This window comes from Culex quinquefasciatus, chromosome 3 (assembly GCF_015732765.1).
Source record: "Culex quinquefasciatus strain JHB chromosome 3, VPISU_Cqui_1.0_pri_paternal, whole genome shotgun sequence".
In the NCBI taxonomy this organism is placed as follows: domain Eukaryota; kingdom Metazoa; phylum Arthropoda; class Insecta; order Diptera; family Culicidae; genus Culex; species Culex quinquefasciatus.
The window spans coordinates 131,232,463-131,251,779 of NC_051863.1; the positions used below are offsets into that span (position 1 = coordinate 131,232,463).

At 39.6% G+C, this 19,317-nt stretch overlaps 1 protein-coding gene across 3 annotated transcripts in view; it reads left to right on the top strand.

Annotated features, from left to right (window-relative positions):
* LOC6039542 (2-oxoglutarate dehydrogenase, mitochondrial) overlaps positions 1-19,317 on the top strand; it is a 40,224-nt gene that overhangs the window by 19,492 nt on the left and 1,415 nt on the right. Inside the window, exons 4-11 of one of the 3 annotated variants that reach the window (XM_038265359.1) lie at positions 1,235-1,438; positions 2,753-2,855; positions 6,832-6,894; positions 7,557-8,047; positions 8,120-9,735; positions 9,793-9,940; positions 10,016-10,170; positions 14,046-14,162. In XM_038265359.1, coding sequence (XP_038121287.1) covers positions 1,235-1,438; positions 2,753-2,855; positions 6,832-6,894; positions 7,557-8,047; positions 8,120-9,735; positions 9,793-9,940; positions 10,016-10,170; positions 14,046-14,162 — 2,897 coding nt within the window. The remainder of the gene's footprint in view (positions 1-1,234; positions 1,439-2,752; positions 2,856-6,831; positions 6,895-7,556; positions 8,048-8,119; positions 9,736-9,792; positions 9,941-10,015; positions 10,171-14,045; positions 14,163-19,317) is intronic. The other 2 variants (XM_038265360.1, XM_038265361.1) reach the window with 2 other exon arrangements.

Here is a 19,317-nt window from a genome sequence, read left to right on the forward strand (position 1 = left end):
TTATTCTTTGCCAAAATTTTTGTTATGGCTTTTCCGTCTGGTTCATTTCATCCTGACAAAAAATAATTTGTCCTTCTAAATTTCGACGTTTCAAAATTCAGCGTTCTAAGATTCGGCCTCATGAGGCTATTCTGGATTTAAAATTGAATACAACATTATGTAAACGTTTGTGATTTTTACGTTCCGTCCGACGGAGCCCTTTAAAATGAAACGAGTTTAATTTTTGTTCTATTTTTTTTTTTCTTAAACATGAAATTATTATGAAACTCCCTTTTTTGTTTGTGCCGAAATTATTTTTCTTAATATTGCGCGGATCTCGGGGTTTTGGAACGGCGCAGAATTGACGCGGATTTTTTTTTCGGCTTTTCCGTAACAACCCTGCTCCCCGATCCCCGGCTTTGATTCGAGCTACTAATAAAACGAAAAATCATGGATGAGAAAAGGTCTATGCGGATGGAGAGCAAATCGAGCTCAGTATCCTCCAGTACCCCGTGTGAAAAATAAACATAAAGAAAAATATGAAGAAAGACAACAAAAGATAGTATGTCAGTAGGGCAGCGAATGGCCAAGAAGGTTAATGCTGCTAGAAATAAACAACAGCAGTATGTTAATGCGGAAGGTAGGAGGCGCAAAAGAAGAATAGAAATTCAGGAATAAGAATTAGTCAATGCGGATGGAGAGCAAAGTGAGCTCAGTAAGTATCCTTTGACCTATTTCTATACTGGAGAAAAGGAAGAATTTCTGAAGAATTCGTGGAAGGCCTCGAATACTTCAGCTAATCGAAAAATCATCTTTGCAAAAAATTACACTGAACAAATTTAACTTACAATTGCACACGTTCGATCATACTATCTTTTGAGTGATGAGGAACCCCGAAAGATTAAGGTCGCTGAACACACTTTCTTTGCGACGAGGTGACCTATGTCAAGTGCGCAAACTGCGATGGAAACCAAACGGCGAATTTCCGAGGTTGTGAGGAGTTGAAAAGTAGTTCAGATAGTAGGATATCAACGTGACTACTTCACTCCACCTGAGTTGTTTTCTAGTTTTCAGTGATCTGATGATGAAGTTCATCTACATTCTACAACGGATAAGCTGCCTTGTGTAGCGAAACTTGTATACGTCAATGCAGAACAACAAACATTAATTTAGTTTTAAGCTTTTATCTTACTATGAAAAAAAAAAAACAGGATTATGTTAAAAGTTCAAACCCCTTTCCCCTTCTTTTTTCCAGTCGTGGGATGCGTACTTCCGCAACAACTCGTACTCGGCGCCCCCCTCGCTCGCGCCCACCCCGAAGAACCACGTTCCCGCATCTCAGTACCTGGGCAGCTCTCTGCCGGCGGTGGCTGGCGCTGGCGCCGCCATTGGTGGCCGCATCGACGACAAACTGATCGATGACCATCTCGCAGTGCAGGCCATCATCCGCAGCTATCAGGTATCGAGTCGTCGTCATCGTCGCTCCCCTTTCCCCGGTTTGATTTCCTGACCCTCTAGAACCCTCTCAACCCACCTTCCCCCCGAGAAAAATCCACTTTTATTTTGTTGTTTTTTCGTAGCTGAAAGCTTCATTCCGATGTTTTCATGGAAATAGTTTTTTTTTTAGTAGGATGGTTCAAAGATCATCGCACAACAATTGTTGGGGTTTTTGTAACAAACAGGGTATTCACTGGGAGATTTATAGACCAGGACTAATCTAGTTGATTGTGCCGTTCCCGTTCCTAAATGTTTCAAACGTATTGCATGAAAAATGTTGTCCCGTTTATGAATACTTTTAAACAATCGTACAGATCCCGTAGCAACTTGTCAACCAAGGGCACAGTTTTTTTTTAAATTAGCACAGCTTAGTTCACAGTAATTATCGCAAATAACGCAAAAATTAGCACGACCTGCTAAATTTGTCAAGCATTTGTTAAGATTTAACAGCGCAGAAAGTTTCTGGAAGTAGGAAGAGCCTATTATCAGAAACGCACACACACAAACACGGAACTCAACGCCTTCATTTCCGCAGTCACGTGGTCACCTGGTAGCAGACATCGATCCGCTGGGCATCCTCAATGCCGACATCCAGCGGGATCCGGACAATAACCTGCGGGCGAACGAAAAAGTCACCCGCACGTACATGAACTTTGGTAATTGTCAACACTTCTTTCAATATCATTTGTAATTTTGTAGTGCAACAGTTGAGATTCGGACAAAAGAGTTGGGGTTTTTTTTTGCGAAACAGGACTTAATCTGGACTAGAATCGGAGCCAACGGAGCGCGCAGAGGGTGTTCTCTTATTTGTTAACAAAGATACAATATAATTGTAGCCAGTGTGTGTCGAGTGTGTTACGTCGTTGTGCATCATTGTATTGGGAATAGTGTGGTGTGTTAATTGTAGTAAATTCACGTGTGTGCAGTTTGTGCGTGTGTAGTACGTGTGTGATTGTCCCTAACTGTGTAGTGTGGTGTGGCGTCTCTATTGTACACTCGTCTTTATTGTAGAACTCCTTTTTTTGTTTCTCTCCAAACACCTTTCCTTCCTACCAGTATTTCCTCCCTAGCAAAGTAGTTGCGTCAAAGCGGTATTAAAAAACGTTGTATTTCTTCTTCACTTTTTATTCCCTTAAAAAATCGATTGAATGCATCCCCCCTTTGGATTGAATACAATATTTTCCTCCTTACATAAAACATCGCAAATCGCAATTCCAATAAACTCCCCCTCAAAAAAATAAAACAACCAAACGATCATATCCAATAATCGTCACAGATTCGTGGTCATAACATTGCCAAACTAGACCCGCTCGGCATTAGTAACGTGGACCTGGACGACAAAATTCCGACCGAATTACTGTACTCGTCCTACCGCTTTGGTGAGTATTTCTAACGGATAAGATTGGATTTAGTAGCTCTGTAGTGTCGTCTCTCTTTCTCTCATCATCTGAAATCACACTGTCGTTCAAAGGCCCTCCCTCCTTCTCAAATATTGGGTTCTGTTGTAATTAGAGTTTCCGAAAGGTCGTCACCGTTTCCACCTCCATTGAATGCAATTTCTTGAAGTTGTGTCACCTGCATTGCGCATTCTTGCAAACTTGTTGCATCGTTCAAGTCAGTCTCAGAATTATTATTTTATTTCCACCCTTCAAATTGTTATACATCAAACGACTTTCAAGCAGCCATATCTCAACTAATCCTTTAAAAAGTTTAAAAGTTCTATTAAATCACTATTCAAACAACACGTGAATCCTCTCACTTTTGACATCTCTGGTAAGCACTTGGAGATTCGGTCAGATAACCAGCGATTAAATTACTCAACTACCAAACATACAAGCAGATAATATCACCGATAATATCATCGTCTAATAATAACGATAATCTTATCGCCGGTAATGCACAATAACTCATTTTTTTTAAATCTTTCTAAAAATCGACTTAATTCAACCTTACCATGTTATATTTTCAATGCTTTCACCAAGAATATATTTTTTGAAAGTGTAGTATGTTTCGAAGTTTCGAAAAGTCGGAAATTAGCCAAAATCAGCAAAAAATCGGGAAAAGGCCGGAAAATTTTGTTTTTTTTATTAAAAAGTCGGGAAAAGTCGAAAATTCTAAGCATACTTGTTTGAAAATTATGTTTCAACTCTTTGAATAAATTGTATTACAATTTTCAAATTAAATTCACTTAAATCTTCTTCAATAACTTTTTTGTTTTTAATTTAAGGTTCTTTAACATTTTCAATCTATTTGAAAATGAAAAGGCTTTTAAGGCATTTAAAATCCAAATAAATATAGGATGCATTTGACACAAATTTTCATAATATTTTATTACTGTCTAAATTTATTACGTCATTTCAAATATTTTTTTCCAAATGTTACCCTTGAATTTTTTGTGAGTATGGGTAAATAACCATAGATAAAGCATGATTTTCAGTTGTCGAAAAACTTAAATATCGAATAAAATCCAATCGTTGTTTGTTCTGAATGAAAAAACAGAAAAACTTTTTTACGTTTTGAAAACATGAAAAAGTTCTGAGATTGCTTAAAAATAAATCCAAGAAATTTTGATTTCAGTGATTGCAAATATGTTTAAAGAATATGCCTCTTCAAACATTTCACTTAAAATAAGTGGTAAAACATGGAACCATATGGTGAAGTGTCTTTAATAAAACTAATAATAAAAAAAGAACCATATCAAAATTTATTTTTCATTGAAAAAAAAAAATAAGACAGTAAAATACTGACAACTACAAAGCGGATTCGTTAATTCGAATTTCGCTACTTCTAATGTCCGCTAATTCGAATGCTCGCTAATTCGAACGTATTCGAATTAAAAAGCACTCAAACTTCAAAACCAGTTGTCAAACTGAAGTTGAATTCTCAACCCCATTGTTCGTCAATTTCCAAATACGTGGTTTCAAGCTTTTGACAGCTGTCAGTCGTTCCAATTAGCGGATTCGGATTCGCTCATTCGAAAGCAAAAAAGCAGTTCCATTCGAATTAGCGAATCCACTCTGTAGATAAATTAACAGTAATTCAAAAAAATTCAATATCAAAATTTACAAAATTGATAAAGGAACTGGAAAATACTTTCTTTTTTACGAGTTCCTTGCTATTTTTCTAAATTCTTTGAAAGAATAATAACAATAATCATCAAGATAATCATGTTTTAAGCGTTTTATTTTTGCAAATGAAATGAAATGAAGATATTTTTTAACATTCCAACGCCCAAGGCTCCAAAAAAGTTGGAACGGTAACTTCAACTCGCTGGTTCTCGGGCATAACTCACCCAATCAAAACAATTCTTTTTTCCAGTGATTTGTTAGGATGTCTAGATGATCCTAGAACTTTGCAGAACTCAATTTGATCAAATCTGTAATTTTTGCGATCAAAAACATCGTTCCAACTTTTTTTTTCGCGTGTAAAAAAAAATTCGCCAAAAATTCCGCGGAGGCTGTCGTTTTAAAAAAAGTTGGAACGATGTTTTCGGTCGCAGAAATTACAGATTTGTTCAAATCAAGTTCTGCAAAATTTTAGGATCATCTAGACATTCTTACAAATCCTTGGAAACAAGAATCGTCCCGATTGATTGAGTTATGCCCGAGAACCAGCGAGTTGAAGTTACCGTTCCAACTTTTTTGGGGGGCTTGGGCGTCCGTGTAAGTTGGACATGCGTTGGGCGTTCCAGTGTTAATTCAGTTATCTTTAACTTTTTAAGAAATACCTATTATTTTAGTTTCTGGAAAAAGTCGGGAATTTGAATATGGGATTTGAGTGGTCACCCTGATAAATACCTATATTGTTCACAAAATATCGTATTTTTCGAATTTGATCAAATTTTTATAATTTGCAATATGCGTATTAAACGAAGCAAAACTTTGCATGCTTCTTCACTTTTATTAATTTTTTTTTTCTAAATTTGAGTTATTTCGAAAAATACGGTATTTTGTGAAAATTTTTGTATTTAAAAAAAATCTATAAAAAAGCGAAAATAAAAAAAAATAATACCCATAATTCAAATAATGAAAATCTGAGTATACTTAAATTTCGATAGTATAATTTCGAAAAATATGGTATTTGGTGAAAATTTCAGTATTTACCTTAAAAGACTTTATTAATTTCAAAATGCATAGCTTCGTTTAATACCCATTTAGCTAATTTTGAAGATTTGAGTATTTTCGAAAATATACGGTATTTTGTGAAAATTTTTGTGAAAACGCATACAAAATTTCGCTTCGTATGATACCCATATTGTAAATTTTGAAAATTTGACTATGTTCGAAAAAAAAACGATATTTTGTGAAAGTTTTAGTATTTTATTTTTTTATGAATTTTGTTATTGTTAACAACCTTGAAGCAGACTAGAAAACACAACTTCAATGTTGTAGCACTGCAAGATGTGCTGGAAAGAGGAGAGTAGAATCTGACCTTGATACCCAGCTCTCGCTCACATCCGAACCTAATGAGCGCAACGCAAACTCACAAAGCCACTTGACTCTCCCCCAGGGTTACCAGGTCTGAAGAGTAAAAAATCTGGCAAAAAATCTGGGCAAAATCTGGCAAGCCACTTTTCTCATAGTAATAAGTAATTTTTTGTTCAAAAACTGGTGTATTTTCACTTTTTATACATTATAGCTTCACAAAATAAACAAAATACGTCATTAAAACAATGTGAGGAAGAAATAGAAAACTATTTTTTTCTAATTGGCGCTCAAAAAATCTGGCAATGCCAGATTTATCTGGCAACCTGGCACCCCTGCTCTCCCCTCTTCCACCGAAATTCCAAACCTTTGACCCGTGACTGCATTCAAATCTTACCAAATCACTTACCTACACTTAGTAGCAAGAGAAGAGAGAAATAGAAAAAGAGAGGAAGAGTCGTCGTGTTGCCCGGCTGTTTGAGTGTTGAGCTCGGCATTCCCTCGTGTTAACTTCGTGTGTGTATCAACGGACGGTTGCATCCAAGCCACCGCACCGGTGAAATTCAATGATCTTGATAATAGCTGACTCTCGAGCTCACCTTTGGTTAAAACACAACACATGGTTTAGATAACTTTATGGTTTTAATCAGATCGAATCACCAAGTGCTGAGAATTTAAATTAGAACTAATTGGATTTTATTATAAAAGCAATTTACATGGACTATAAACCCCCAATCCCTTGGATCCCTTTCTTTTGCACACAATTCTTCCTCGCACACAACTTCGCCATCGTATCGGAAATCGTTTCTCATTGAGCCATCTTCTCCGGTCACGCAAGTGACCCACAACGTACTACTCTCTTTACGCTCTCGACAAACAAAACAAACTCTCCTTGGTTGGTTGTTCTATATTGTCTGTTTATCCTTTTGAGACAAGCGGATTCTCAAGAGCATAGATGCAGACCATTATCGTACAATGTTGACGCTGATTCAAAGTAAGAATGCTTTTATTTGGTTTTACTTTGTTTGTTTACTGTGTTTACCTTTAGTATCTTACTTTATTTATATTCTGGTCATTTACTTTGTATATTTCTTATATGGTTTCTATTAGTTTTAAGCATTTGGCTGTTATATGATTGCTTCTACTTTCATTTTCGTATGTATATATTATTCTAAGTTAAATGCTTTAGTATGATTGGTTTTAAAAATCTATTGATTGAAGCAAAATTTTCTGCACTCCAATGAATACCTTCTCTCTAATCATCTTTCTTTTTAAAATTATACTAATTTCGCGTCTATTGACAATTTAACTGCCCTACAACACAACGGACACATGCAGCGTGTTCCGCCTGCCCGCCAATCCGCGCTCCCACGCACTAAGAGTTCGTCTTGCCGCTTCTCAAAATAACGCTTGTACAGTACTTACCCTCCTCTCCGTCTCTCCGTTTTGTACATATCTACCACACAAAACACCCCCTCAAACGAGCCCGAAGAAAGTCCTCGAAAGATTCGTTCGATCCCCGTTGCATTCGCTCGCATTTTTGAACTCCGAATTTCAATTTATCAACAAACACTGTTGTCGTTTCGCTTTTCGAAAAAAAAATGACGTTTTCTGGGGTGATCAGTTCTAACATATCTTTTTGCGGGGTGCCCACAGAGGAGGCCGACATGGACCGCACCTTCAAGCTGCCCAGCACGACCTTCATCGGTGGCAAGGAAAAGTTTCTGCCCCTGCGCGAGATCCTGAGCCGGCTGGAGAAGGCGTACTGCAACAAGATCGGCGTCGAGTTCATGTTCATCAACTCGCTCGAGCAGTGCAACTGGATCCGCGAGCGGTTCGAGACGCCCAACATCATGAACTACTCGAACGAGGAGAAGCGGCTGATTCTGGCCCGGTTGACGCGTGCCACCGGCTTCGAGGCGTTCCTGGCGAAGAAGTTCTCCTCGGAGAAGCGGTTCGGGCTGGAGGGTTGCGAGATCATGATCCCCGCGATGAAGGAGGTCATCGACGTGTCGACCAGGCTCGGCGTCGAGTCGATCATCATGGGAATGCCACATCGGGGTCGGTTGAACGTGCTCGCGAACGTGTGCCGCAAGCCGCTGAACCAGATCTTTACGCAGTTTGCCGGGTTGGAGGCGGCGGATGATGTAAGTCCATCTGCGGTGTTCTTTGTCATATTGGTCATGTGTAACATAATTGGCTTTTTTTTTGGGTTTTAGGGCTCCGGTGACGTCAAGTACCATTTGGGTACGTACATTGAGCGGTTGAACCGCGTCACGAACAAGAACATCCGACTGGCTGTGGTGGCCAACCCGTCCCATCTGGAGGCCGTGGATCCGATCGTGCAGGGCAAGACCCGTGCCGAGCAGTTCTACCGTGGTGATGGCGAGGGTAAGAAGGTCATGTCCATCCTGCTGCACGGTGATGCTGCCTTCTGCGGTCAGGGAGTGGTGTACGAGACCATGCACTTGTCGGATCTGCCCGACTACACGTGCCACGGAACGGTGCACATTGTGGTGAACAACCAGATTGGTTTCACCACCGATCCGCGTCATTCGCGTTCTTCGCCGTACTGTACCGATGTGGCTCGTGTCGTGAACGCGCCCATCTTCCACGTCAACTCGGACGATCCGGAAGCGGTTATGCACGTGTGCAAGGTCGCCGCCGAGTGGCGCTCGACGTTCCACAAGGACGTCGTCATCGATCTGGTCAGCTACCGTCGTAACGGTCACAACGAAATTGACGAGCCGATGTTCACGCAGCCGTTGATGTACAAGAAGGTGCGCAGCATCAAGCCGGTGCTGGATATCTACGCCAACCAGCTGATTTCCGAGGGCGTCGTCACGGCCGAAGAGGTCAAGTCCGTCAAGGACAAGTACGAGAAGATTTGCGAGGAGGCGATGGAGCAGGCCAAGAGCGAAACCCACATCAAGTACAAGGACTGGCTGGATTCGCCGTGGTCTGGCTTCTTCGAGGGTAAGGACCCGCTGAAGGCCGCCCCGACGGGAGTTATCGAAGAGACGCTGGTTCACATTGGCAACCGTTTTTCGTTGCCTCCGCCGAACGCCGCCGAATTCGCCATCCACAAGGGTCTGATGCGTGTGCTGGCCGCGCGCAAGGAAATGGTCGACAAGCGAACCGTCGATTGGGCTCTGGCCGAGGCCATGGCTTTCGGATCGCTGCTGAAGGAAGGTATCCACGTGCGCCTGTCGGGACAGGACGTCGAGCGTGGCACCTTCTCCCATCGGCACCATGTGCTGCACCACCAGACCGTCGACAAGGCTACCTACAGGCCTCTGTGCCATCTGTACCCGGACCAGGCCCCGTACACCGTGTGCAACAGCTCGCTGTCCGAGTTTGGTGTGCTTGGCTTTGAGCTCGGCTACTCGATGACCAACCCGAACGCGCTCGTCCTGTGGGAGGCCCAGTTTGGTGACTTCAACAACACCGCCCAGTGCATCATCGACCAGTTTGTGTCGTCCGGTCAGGCCAAGTGGGTGCGCCAGAGCGCGCTCGTTATGCTGCTCCCGCACGGTATGGAGGGCATGGGCCCCGAACACTCGTCCGCCCGCGCCGAGCGATTCCTGCAGATGAGCTCCGACGATCCGGACTACTTCCCGCCCGAGTCGGACGAGTTTGCCATCCGCCAGCTGCACGACATCAACTGGATCGTGGCCAACTGCTCGACCCCGGCCAACTACTTCCACATCCTGCGCCGACAGATCGCGCTGCCGTTCCGCAAGCCGCTGATCATCATGACGCCCAAGTCGCTGCTGCGTCACCCGGAGGCGCGAAGCAGCTTCGACGAGATGGTCGACGGTACCGAGTTCCAGAGGTAGGACACATTTGTGCATTTTTGATTATCACTTAACAATGAATTGTCTTCTCGCAGGATCATCCCGGACGCGTCGCCCGCCTCGCAGAACCCCGCCAAGGTTAAGAAGCTGATCTTCTGCACCGGTCGCGTGTACTACGATCTCACGAAGGCTCGCAAGGAGCGCCAGCTCGAGTCGGAGATCGCCATCAGCCGGTTGGAACAGGTCTGCGAAATCACTTGACTTGACCCGCAGCAGACAACCTTCAACTAAACGCTCTTTTTCCTCCCCTCCGCACAGATCTCGCCCTTCCCGTACGATCTGATCAAGGCCGAGTGCGCCAAATACCCGAACGCCGAGCTAGTGTGGTCCCAGGAGGAGCACAAGAACCAGGGCTACTGGACGTACATCGAGCCCCGCTTCGACACCGCGATCAACTCGACGCGCGACCTCGGGTAAGTGTCCCCTCACTTTTCCTGTTGTTGGTCTCTCACACTTTACTCACCACCGCCGCCCGCACCATCAACCTCCGTCCCCCCAAATCCCACCAACCAACCACACATTCACCACACCAAAAGTTTCCTTCACCACTACGACCTCCTATCTCCACCACCCCACCCACCCACGGTAGTAGATCGACTCGATCTGGGAAGTGTGACACTGTGGGATGTTTCAATGTTCCTCCCAAATTAGAACCTTTTTTTACGTCATAGAAATTTGTCACCTTCTTCAGTTTGTCGTTGATTGGCACACTTGTAGAGAACCTCTTCACCTCCTTCGTACTCTTTATTTAATCTCTCTGGCACCCTTTTTCAATATATTATTGGTTCCGGCTATTTCACACTTTAATTCCTTCTTTCAAACAATTTTTTACTATTTTAAAAACATCTTAAAATTATGCACTTTTCAACCTTTTCCACGCACCCCCCCTTTTTACTCAATTTATTCCAATCTATCTTTTATAAAAGATTCCTTTCTCATACAAAACCGCTTACTTTTGGGTTAATTTACTTCGTTTTGTTACTTCTTTTTTTTTTGGTGATCGTTGTTGTATTTGAGTTACGTTTCTTTCTTTTTTTTCTGGTTTCCAGTAGTCGGCTTATTCTTAATTTGCCTGTGGTGCGCGCGTTGTTTTTATTTTAAATATTATTATGTTCGTGTTTTCCCCCCCTCTCTCATGCGAAGTTGCGACCTTTTGGATGGTTTTGGAAGGTGTGTTTTTACACGCAACACAGAGTCCCCCAGCAGCACACAACACTGTACAGAACAACAAACAAACCTATACTTTTCGTTTGACACGATCGAATTTTGTTAAATTGTAAAATCAAATCAAATTTTGCAAAGGGAAAGTTTTCCGAAAAAAAGTTATCATTCATGTGATGAACATTTTTAAGTAACCGAATGCAAAATTTCCCTTTCCCTGAGCCATTTTTGTTTAACGCGGTTACGTTTTGTTTGACATTTGTTTTCTTGTGGTAATTTGTACAATTTTGTGTTTCCAAAGCCCATCGCGTTGTTTAACGTGTTTTGTTATCATTTTGTTGTTGTTCTAACGAATACCAACAACCACAACAAACGAGTATCAATCTACATCTACACACTTCAGAACCGAAATTGTGCCGACGATATCCCATAATTATTTCCCACAATTTGTTAGAAAACTTGAAGAAAATTGGTGAACAGTAAAAGCCCACTCAATAGCATTGCAACTCGTATGACACTTTGTCGATTTTTTCTAGATAAGGAATACCTGATTTCTGAAGATTTCTTGAAGCACTTACATTAAAAGTGTAACCAGATATAATTACCTTTTCGCACCTACCCTTTATAGCAACCTTGATCAACAATCACAATTCTTCTTCGCACTGGCCAGGCCTACTGTGCAAAATTTACCGCAAAGATGATTCGTTGAAATGGATTGAGCTCGAGCTGGAATGTTCTGCAACAGTTCTCAAACTACAGGGGACCAAGAAAGTGTGTAACCTCATCCACCTGGCTTAAAAAAAGGGTAAAATTTGCCATGCTGTTTTTTACATATGAACTTTCCTCGAGCGTCATTAAATGAATTCTCTGATCCTCGCCAATTTCAGGGTTGTTACGTACGGCGCGGATAGCGCGGATTAGCTAACTAATTTTGCTCAGGCGCGGATTTCGCGCGAATGGCATTTTTTTATAAATAAAATTATTTAGAGAGAATAACTACTTTCAAGTTAAAAAGAGAAATATAATCAAGAATTAGGATAATTTGATTTTTTTCGTTGAATCTTCTCATTCTCAGAAGTTATTAGATTACTGAAACAAAATTGAATTTTCTTCCGAAAAAGTTTGTGTATCTTGTCTTCATAAGAAAAGTCGAAATAATGTGCAAGAAGATTTTTGTTAAATGTATTGTTGAGGACTTCTTAAATAAATTTATTACCATACTCAACTTATTTTTTTATCATCTGCTTGCCGGCTGTGAATATTGAATTTCTTTTGATTAATGTTTTTTTAACCTTATTTATTGTTCATTTTATACAGGATGCACTCACTGCATCTTTTTAATCTTGTGAATCATATTTCAAACGAAGATATATACATTAAAATTATTATTGGGGCTTGTTCCGGTTGGTGTACTGTGCCAAAATCCTAGCTTCTGTAAAGTCTAATCAAGCTCATAAAATTGCAGAAGCTGACTCTTCGCTTTGAATATTTCAAAAAAAGGCATTTTTTAATTTAAACATTCTTGGGGAAATCCAATTTGACTTCCTCGTTCGTTTTTCGTCATTTTGGTTATGCTTGTGACATTATCACTAAATTATTTAAACATGGTAGCAGTGAGCAGAAACGTCTGTGAGAGAAATCATGTACAATTTGTAAAAGTAATCACAACAAAATATGGATGAAAAGGTGCTGGTGTTTATGTAACATACATGACCAGTATGACAAAGATCATTGCTGAATAAAAAATTACAAAAAACCCGTTTAAGACGAATCTTCTAAAGTTTATTTGTTACAAATTCTTTCAAAATGTCCTTTCAGGATGTCGTTAAGATTCAAAGTCTTTTAACCTTCAACTTTTCCGAAGACATTAAATCGATCATAAAATTCCTTCTCAAAAGACAGGGTTTCGACTGACCAATGCTTAAAAATTGCTTTTTTGGTTATACAAAAACACTTGTCATCGTTAATTAAGCTAGCATTGTAGGTCCAATTTCTTAAGATGTGAGTGCTCCTTAGAATGACAAGAAAAAAAATAAAATGTTGGAAAATCTTAAGAGATACCCCCTGGTTTGATTCTTTAGGTAAAAATAAGAAACTGTGCAAATTTTAAGCCAAATCGGTTGAGGTATAAGAGTCGCATTTTTTCGTTTGTATGGGGAAGAGCAAAAAATTCATTTCCACTTTCCAATTCCACTAAAAGGTGGCGTTGAATGTGTCGAAATTGTCAAGTGTAAGATTCCTGAGTAAAATTGTATGATACTTTGTCGAATATTGCAAAACGATCCGAGTTAACTCTGACGAGTTATTAGCGATTTTTTCTCCAACTTTGACGATCTATGCGACCCTTAAACCTTAACTGATTTCGCTCAAAATTTTCACAGTTACTTATTTTTGCCTAAAGAATCGAATCAGGGGATATCCCTGAGGTAGTTTTTTAATGTCACCCTAGTGCTCCTTTTGTTAAGATTTTTTGGTCCATCTAGCACCATGCTTCCGGTTCCGTCGTTCCAGTAAAATCAAAAATCTACACATATTCTGGGGAATAGTTTTAAGGAATCGTTGCGCCGCCCCTCAGAACAGTTACAGTTCACAAGAACCATTTCCCTCCCTTTGTTGATCAACCCGCCCAGATATGCCCGAAACCACCACCGTTCCCTTGCTAGCTTTTTTTTTCTCTGTCAAGTCTTCAAAAGTTAGAAACATTAATCGAGGACAAACGCAGGAACCCCCCTTCCTTATTTTGCAGCGATGATGACTACTCCACCGCCTCTCGATCGACGGCAACGTCAGCTGCGCCAGCCAAGACTGCAACCACAACTAGAACAACAACGACACCACCAGAGTCATCATCGTCGCCCTCTTCTTCTAGTTCTTCTTCTACTAGTGGTTCCTCCTCCTCCTGGCTGGCCCGTCTCTTTGGCTTTGGCCAGAAGAAGGAAACTGCTGCTTCCCCTGCATCCACCACCTCAACCTCAACCACCACTACTAAACCCTCCTCCTCCTCCTGCTCCTCCTCCGACTCATCCAAAAACACTTTGTCTAACAACACCACCACCACCAACAACAACCAAACCGTTATCGCAAGTAATAATACTCACCATAATCATGTTGATAAACGTATTGACAGTGTGCAAGACAAGCTTGTGCAGCAGAAAACGTCCCAAGGATTCAATATACCCCAGGGATCCTTCAATGCGCCAACCGACGTTACACGCAAAGTGAAGATCTCGTCGAGACCACTTAGGTGAGAAAACGGCACACACCCTCTTCCGGGGGGTGTTCGTCGTTTACAAATCGATATAGTTTGTTTCGTGGCCGGCGGCCGGTTCATGGCCGGCAGTCGGCGCGCGTTCTGTTACCTTTATTCTTATGTATAAAACAAAAACCAAACCCCCCAACAAACAACAAATTAATAACTAGTTTTAGAGAGTTTACTTTCGCTGTTTCCTTCTTTTTTGGAAGTTCATTACCAACACCACCACCACCAAAACTACTTTCTTTTAATATCTGCTCCTAACGGAATCTTCTTTTCTTTCTCTTGGTGGATTTTGTACGCGTGAGAAATATTGTCTTTGTCCTGAACATAACATGTTATTTTCTGCGCTTTTTTTATAGTTTTTTGAAATTGTTCAAATTTGCTTTTGTTTTGTTACCCTTTTTTTTAGTTCCCGTTTATTTTATTTCTTTCATTTTTTTTTTATTGAGATTGGATTGACGTTTTCGATTGGCTGGCTTTTCTTTATTTATGATTTTTTTTATTTCCTTTAAAAAAATCTTCAAAAGATTGTCTTACTTGGATTAATATCACACTTTCACAGAAAAAAAAAACAAACACGCTGACTCGCACACACTCAAAATACTTGCACAAAGTACACCCACACCGAGAAACGTACACATTTTATGTTATACACACACACGTTCCACTCTGTGATTATTCCACGTGTTGCTTCCATGTCAAACATTCCGACTGAATGTACAGTTTGTAAATAATCCCTAAATCCATCCAAATGACTCATTCCATTGGTTAAAATATCGAAATCAATTTTAAAAAATCATCATCTGCATTTTTACCATGAAACGTATCATTTTATGTAGCACGCAACTAAGCTTAACAAGTACCTGATTTTAGAAAGATTTGGCTAATATTGATTTTTTTTTAATTTTAACTATTTTTGAGATGTTTTCTTGAGAAATTCATTATTATGACCAAAATTGTCTTAACAATCCTAAATTGAATGGTTTTGTCGAAATAATGCAAAATACAGTGCGATTTCATTTTTCGAATGATCAGATTTTAAAAGGTTCCGTTTTTTCAGCCACTTTTTCCTATTTTGACAACACCGTTAAAAATGTGTTGCTAAAATAGAAAGAAAAAATGCTGAAACTGGCAGTTGCCAATAAAGGAACGGCTTTTCAATTAGACGCTCAGTAACTTGGCTGTAGCCCACTTAAAAAGCTGTCAAACGTCAAAAAAACAAAACAAACAAAAATTACCGAGGGGACAATAGATGCAAAAAAAATCAATTGTAATAAATAATTATTTTTTAATGTTTTTGTAAATTTTCAAGTAAAAATTAAAAGAAACTTGAAAAATTAGCTATGGGCACGAATTTAAATAACTTTTATTATTATTTTTTATTAAGAAAATATAATGCGTTGGTGGTCCCCTCGGCATGTTTTGTTGAGCCCAGTTAAGGAGGTATTGAGAAGGTATTAGACTATGGCAAGCAAACAAACAAATTTCCACTTTTTCTTGGTTGACAGTTTCGAAAACAAACTAAATGTAAGCAGGTTGACGTTTCTGCAAGCAAATGCAGGCAAATTAGTAATTAGAGGTGGGCAAAACCACTTTTTTGGAGCCGCTCTTTTTCGCTCGCTCACTGAAATAAGCGGCTCTTTCACTCTTTTTATTTTTTTTTTATGAAAAGGCTATTTTTAAAGAATGGTGTCCATTTTTATGTTTTTAATCGACTCTTATAAAACATGTGAAAAAAAATACAAAAAAGAGAAGATTCGCTTTAAAAACAAAGGTCTTGGCAGACCCTTTGAAAAGATTTCTACTCGAACCTAAACGTTCGAACAATTGGATGAGGAGGGCACTTAAAATGCTATTAATATTAGAACTTGAAAAGTACAATGTGAGACAATTTTAACATTTATAAGCGATTACATTTTCATTTCTCAAAAACAATTTAATGCTATAATTTATTGAAAATTCAATTAATTATATTTTAAACTTAAAAAACACAAGTTTAAAAATCATTCCATCTTGGAACAGTTCTTTAAAAATAGTGTCAAAAAGAACCATGGATCTTTTTTCGAGAGCCATGGTTCGTTCGCTCTTTTTAGCGAACCGACTCTTTTAGCGGCTTGCTCTCTACTGTTATTCTATCAAAAAAGCGAGTTTGTTTGTTTGTGTTAGTTTAATACCTTCAGTAACTGGGCTACGTTCTCAGAACAATTATCGAAAAAGTAGGGGAAATATACCCATTTTAATCACTCTAAGCCGTTCGACCAATTCTCGCAATTCGCAATTCGCAATTTTCAGTGTAAGAACGGGCCTTGACCGATCTTATGCACCAGGTTCCCGACGAACACGCACTGCCCTTACACCTACATCTCACCCTTGCTCTGAGTCAGTACGAGCAGCACGCTAGAACACGCTTTGAGTGTTCGTGCCAGGCATGCACACCTTCTTTTCCGGTTACGCATTTTAACTCGGCCGGGGGTGGTACATTACGTAGGGTTTGATGTAAGTATAAGCGCCTAACCATTTATAGTGTTCCTATCAATTTCCATTAAAGCAAGAACTGTTTTATTTTTAGTTTGAATTCAAAAACTAATTGTTATTTTACTGTGTATTGTTTTCTCCTGAAATCTTCCCTATTGTTGAGTCGTGTTTATCTGTTGCTATTTCTTCTGTCGCGGTATTTTGTTACAATATTTTGGTCCTAAGCATGTTATTAAAAAGTTTACCAAAAGTACAATAACGTTGTGTGTGACTTTGATCATTCAATATATTGAGTAAGGACTCAAACCTTACTTGTTTGAAGAAAAGGGCGTAGATTAAAACAATAGACAATAAAGGAAAACAAACTACATAAAGTTCGATACTGAAAGAATAAGTGTATGATGAAGGAAAGAAGAGTAAAAGCTGTATGAAGTAGATTAAAAATATAGGCAATAATTTATGAAAAAAGCTATCTGATAAAGGATAAATAATATCATATAAGCTTAGATAGCATTAATGACAACTTCAGGAGCCGATTGGGGATGTTAGGGAAAACACATAGCAGTTAAAACTGGCAAATAAAGTAGAGGAGACTTGACAGATAAGTGAAACAGGACTAAAGTAGTTGGAGATAAGAAGAAGAGATACTCCGAGTTGCGATGTTCTAGGTACATCCACAACAGTTCGTTCAACATGCTGTGGATCAAAACAATACCTTCTACAATCACAAATTACTTCCCTTTCCCACATTGCCGCTTTATGTATAGTCCATGCTCTGCAAAGAAAGGGATGTTAGTAAAATATAAACACTATAAAATATCGATACAGTTACTTTCGTGAACCTGAGTGACATCAGGGTTTCTTATGTTGTTGCTGTTGTCTCCAGTGTGATAATATCACTCCAAAGTGGTTGTCGTGGTGCAATCGTTCTCCAACCGCAGGCCCAGACACGACATGAAAACAAACAAAAACAAAACAAAACAAAAAAAAAAAAAAAAAAAAAAAAAAGATGCATTAGTATAAGAAAATAAGAGAAACGAAAGATCATGCAATCAAAATAAAATGGTGGATAGTAAACAGAAGCAGAATTAGAAAATCAGTTATACATAATAAAGAAATAGAAGATAGATAGCAGCTGAAAGTGGAAAGAAGAGAAACCCCGTATTGCGATGTATCAGGTACATCCACAACAGTTAACTCAACATGCTGTGAATCAAAACAATACCGTCTACAATCTTCCCTTCCCACATTGCGCATCCCTTTCTTTTGGCCGTCTCTACTCTGACCCTCGCTGGTCAAAGGTTTACGAGTTCGTTTCCACAGGCCACCAGCAAGGTCACGTGTTGTCATCATGATGACGAAACCAAGCCAACGTGGAGGTAAGAAAATGGGTAACTTGCAAGGAACCAGAGCAGCTGTTTTGACCAAGGTCTAGGTCAGCTAACAGCACTACGGGTGTAGTTCCGCTCCTTCCAGGATGTTCCTCACCGGGTGTCAACCGAAAAGGTATCATTTCACCCTTGGCCTGCTCTAAGCCGTTCGACCAATTCTCATCACTTTTCCGTTTTCCGCTATAAAATCATCATTTACAGATGTTTCAACAATGGAGAGTTGCTTGCTCACTTTTATTTGAGCTATTTATTACTTTGGAACAACCAAAAACGCTTTATGAAAGCTTTAATTCATGATCAAAGTGCTGATAGGCCGATAATAGAAATAGGCTGAGAAAGGGTATAGTTCCCCTACTGTAAGCAGAGAAAATCTCCTGAAAATGTAATCTAGGTTCCATCCACAATCCACGTGAACCAGTTGTTTTCTGTTCATGTGATTTGTGCCCCTTATTTATTTAAGATTTAAGGTTCATTTGAATTGTCTTTGTCACATTTGAACCAAAAGTACATTTTCGTTGGCAGTTCCATAAAAAACATCGATTTTCAAATAAATCGTTAACCGAAGTAACATGTATCATTCTTTTAATGCTTTGTTCCATCCATTACTCATGTAAAGAAACTGTGTTTTAACGGTTGAGCTTTTTATCCAAATTAAAACATTAGCTTCATTGCAAATTTTAAAGCGGCCAGACCGACTGTGTTATATTCACCGCAATGATGATTCATTGAATTAGGCAGAGTAAATTTTCAACATTGGCAGAGAATTTGCAAGCAAAATTAGCACTTCCCTAACACAGATTGGTAGGTCAACTACATAAAATGCATAAAATTAGCTACTGAAAAGGCGCTTCCCTACTACGGATGTGAACTTAAAGTACCTAGTATGCATACCATTTTGAAGATAATCTAGCGTTCACCAAACCAAAATCATACAACGCCATTCCGGTTATGCCACGGCATAACGACTTAGACTTTTTTTTTGTTACTAAATTATCGCTCTCATGCTAAAAAAAAATTACCAACATGTTTTTTTTTTATTTTTAAATCTTTATATTGCACCACCAAAACCGCATGCTTACAATCGATTGCCCACTTTGTAGACCGCTTCCATGTGTGTGTTTCTGTTTGTTCTGTTGTGCATCGCTCATTGTGCTTAGCTGATAAGTTGGGATTAAAAATTTTGCCTTAAGACAAACACTATTCGACGCAAGAGAAAGTACAACTCACAAAGATCAGGCCAAAACCTAGGTAATCCTAACGAAAAACCTTCTCTTTTC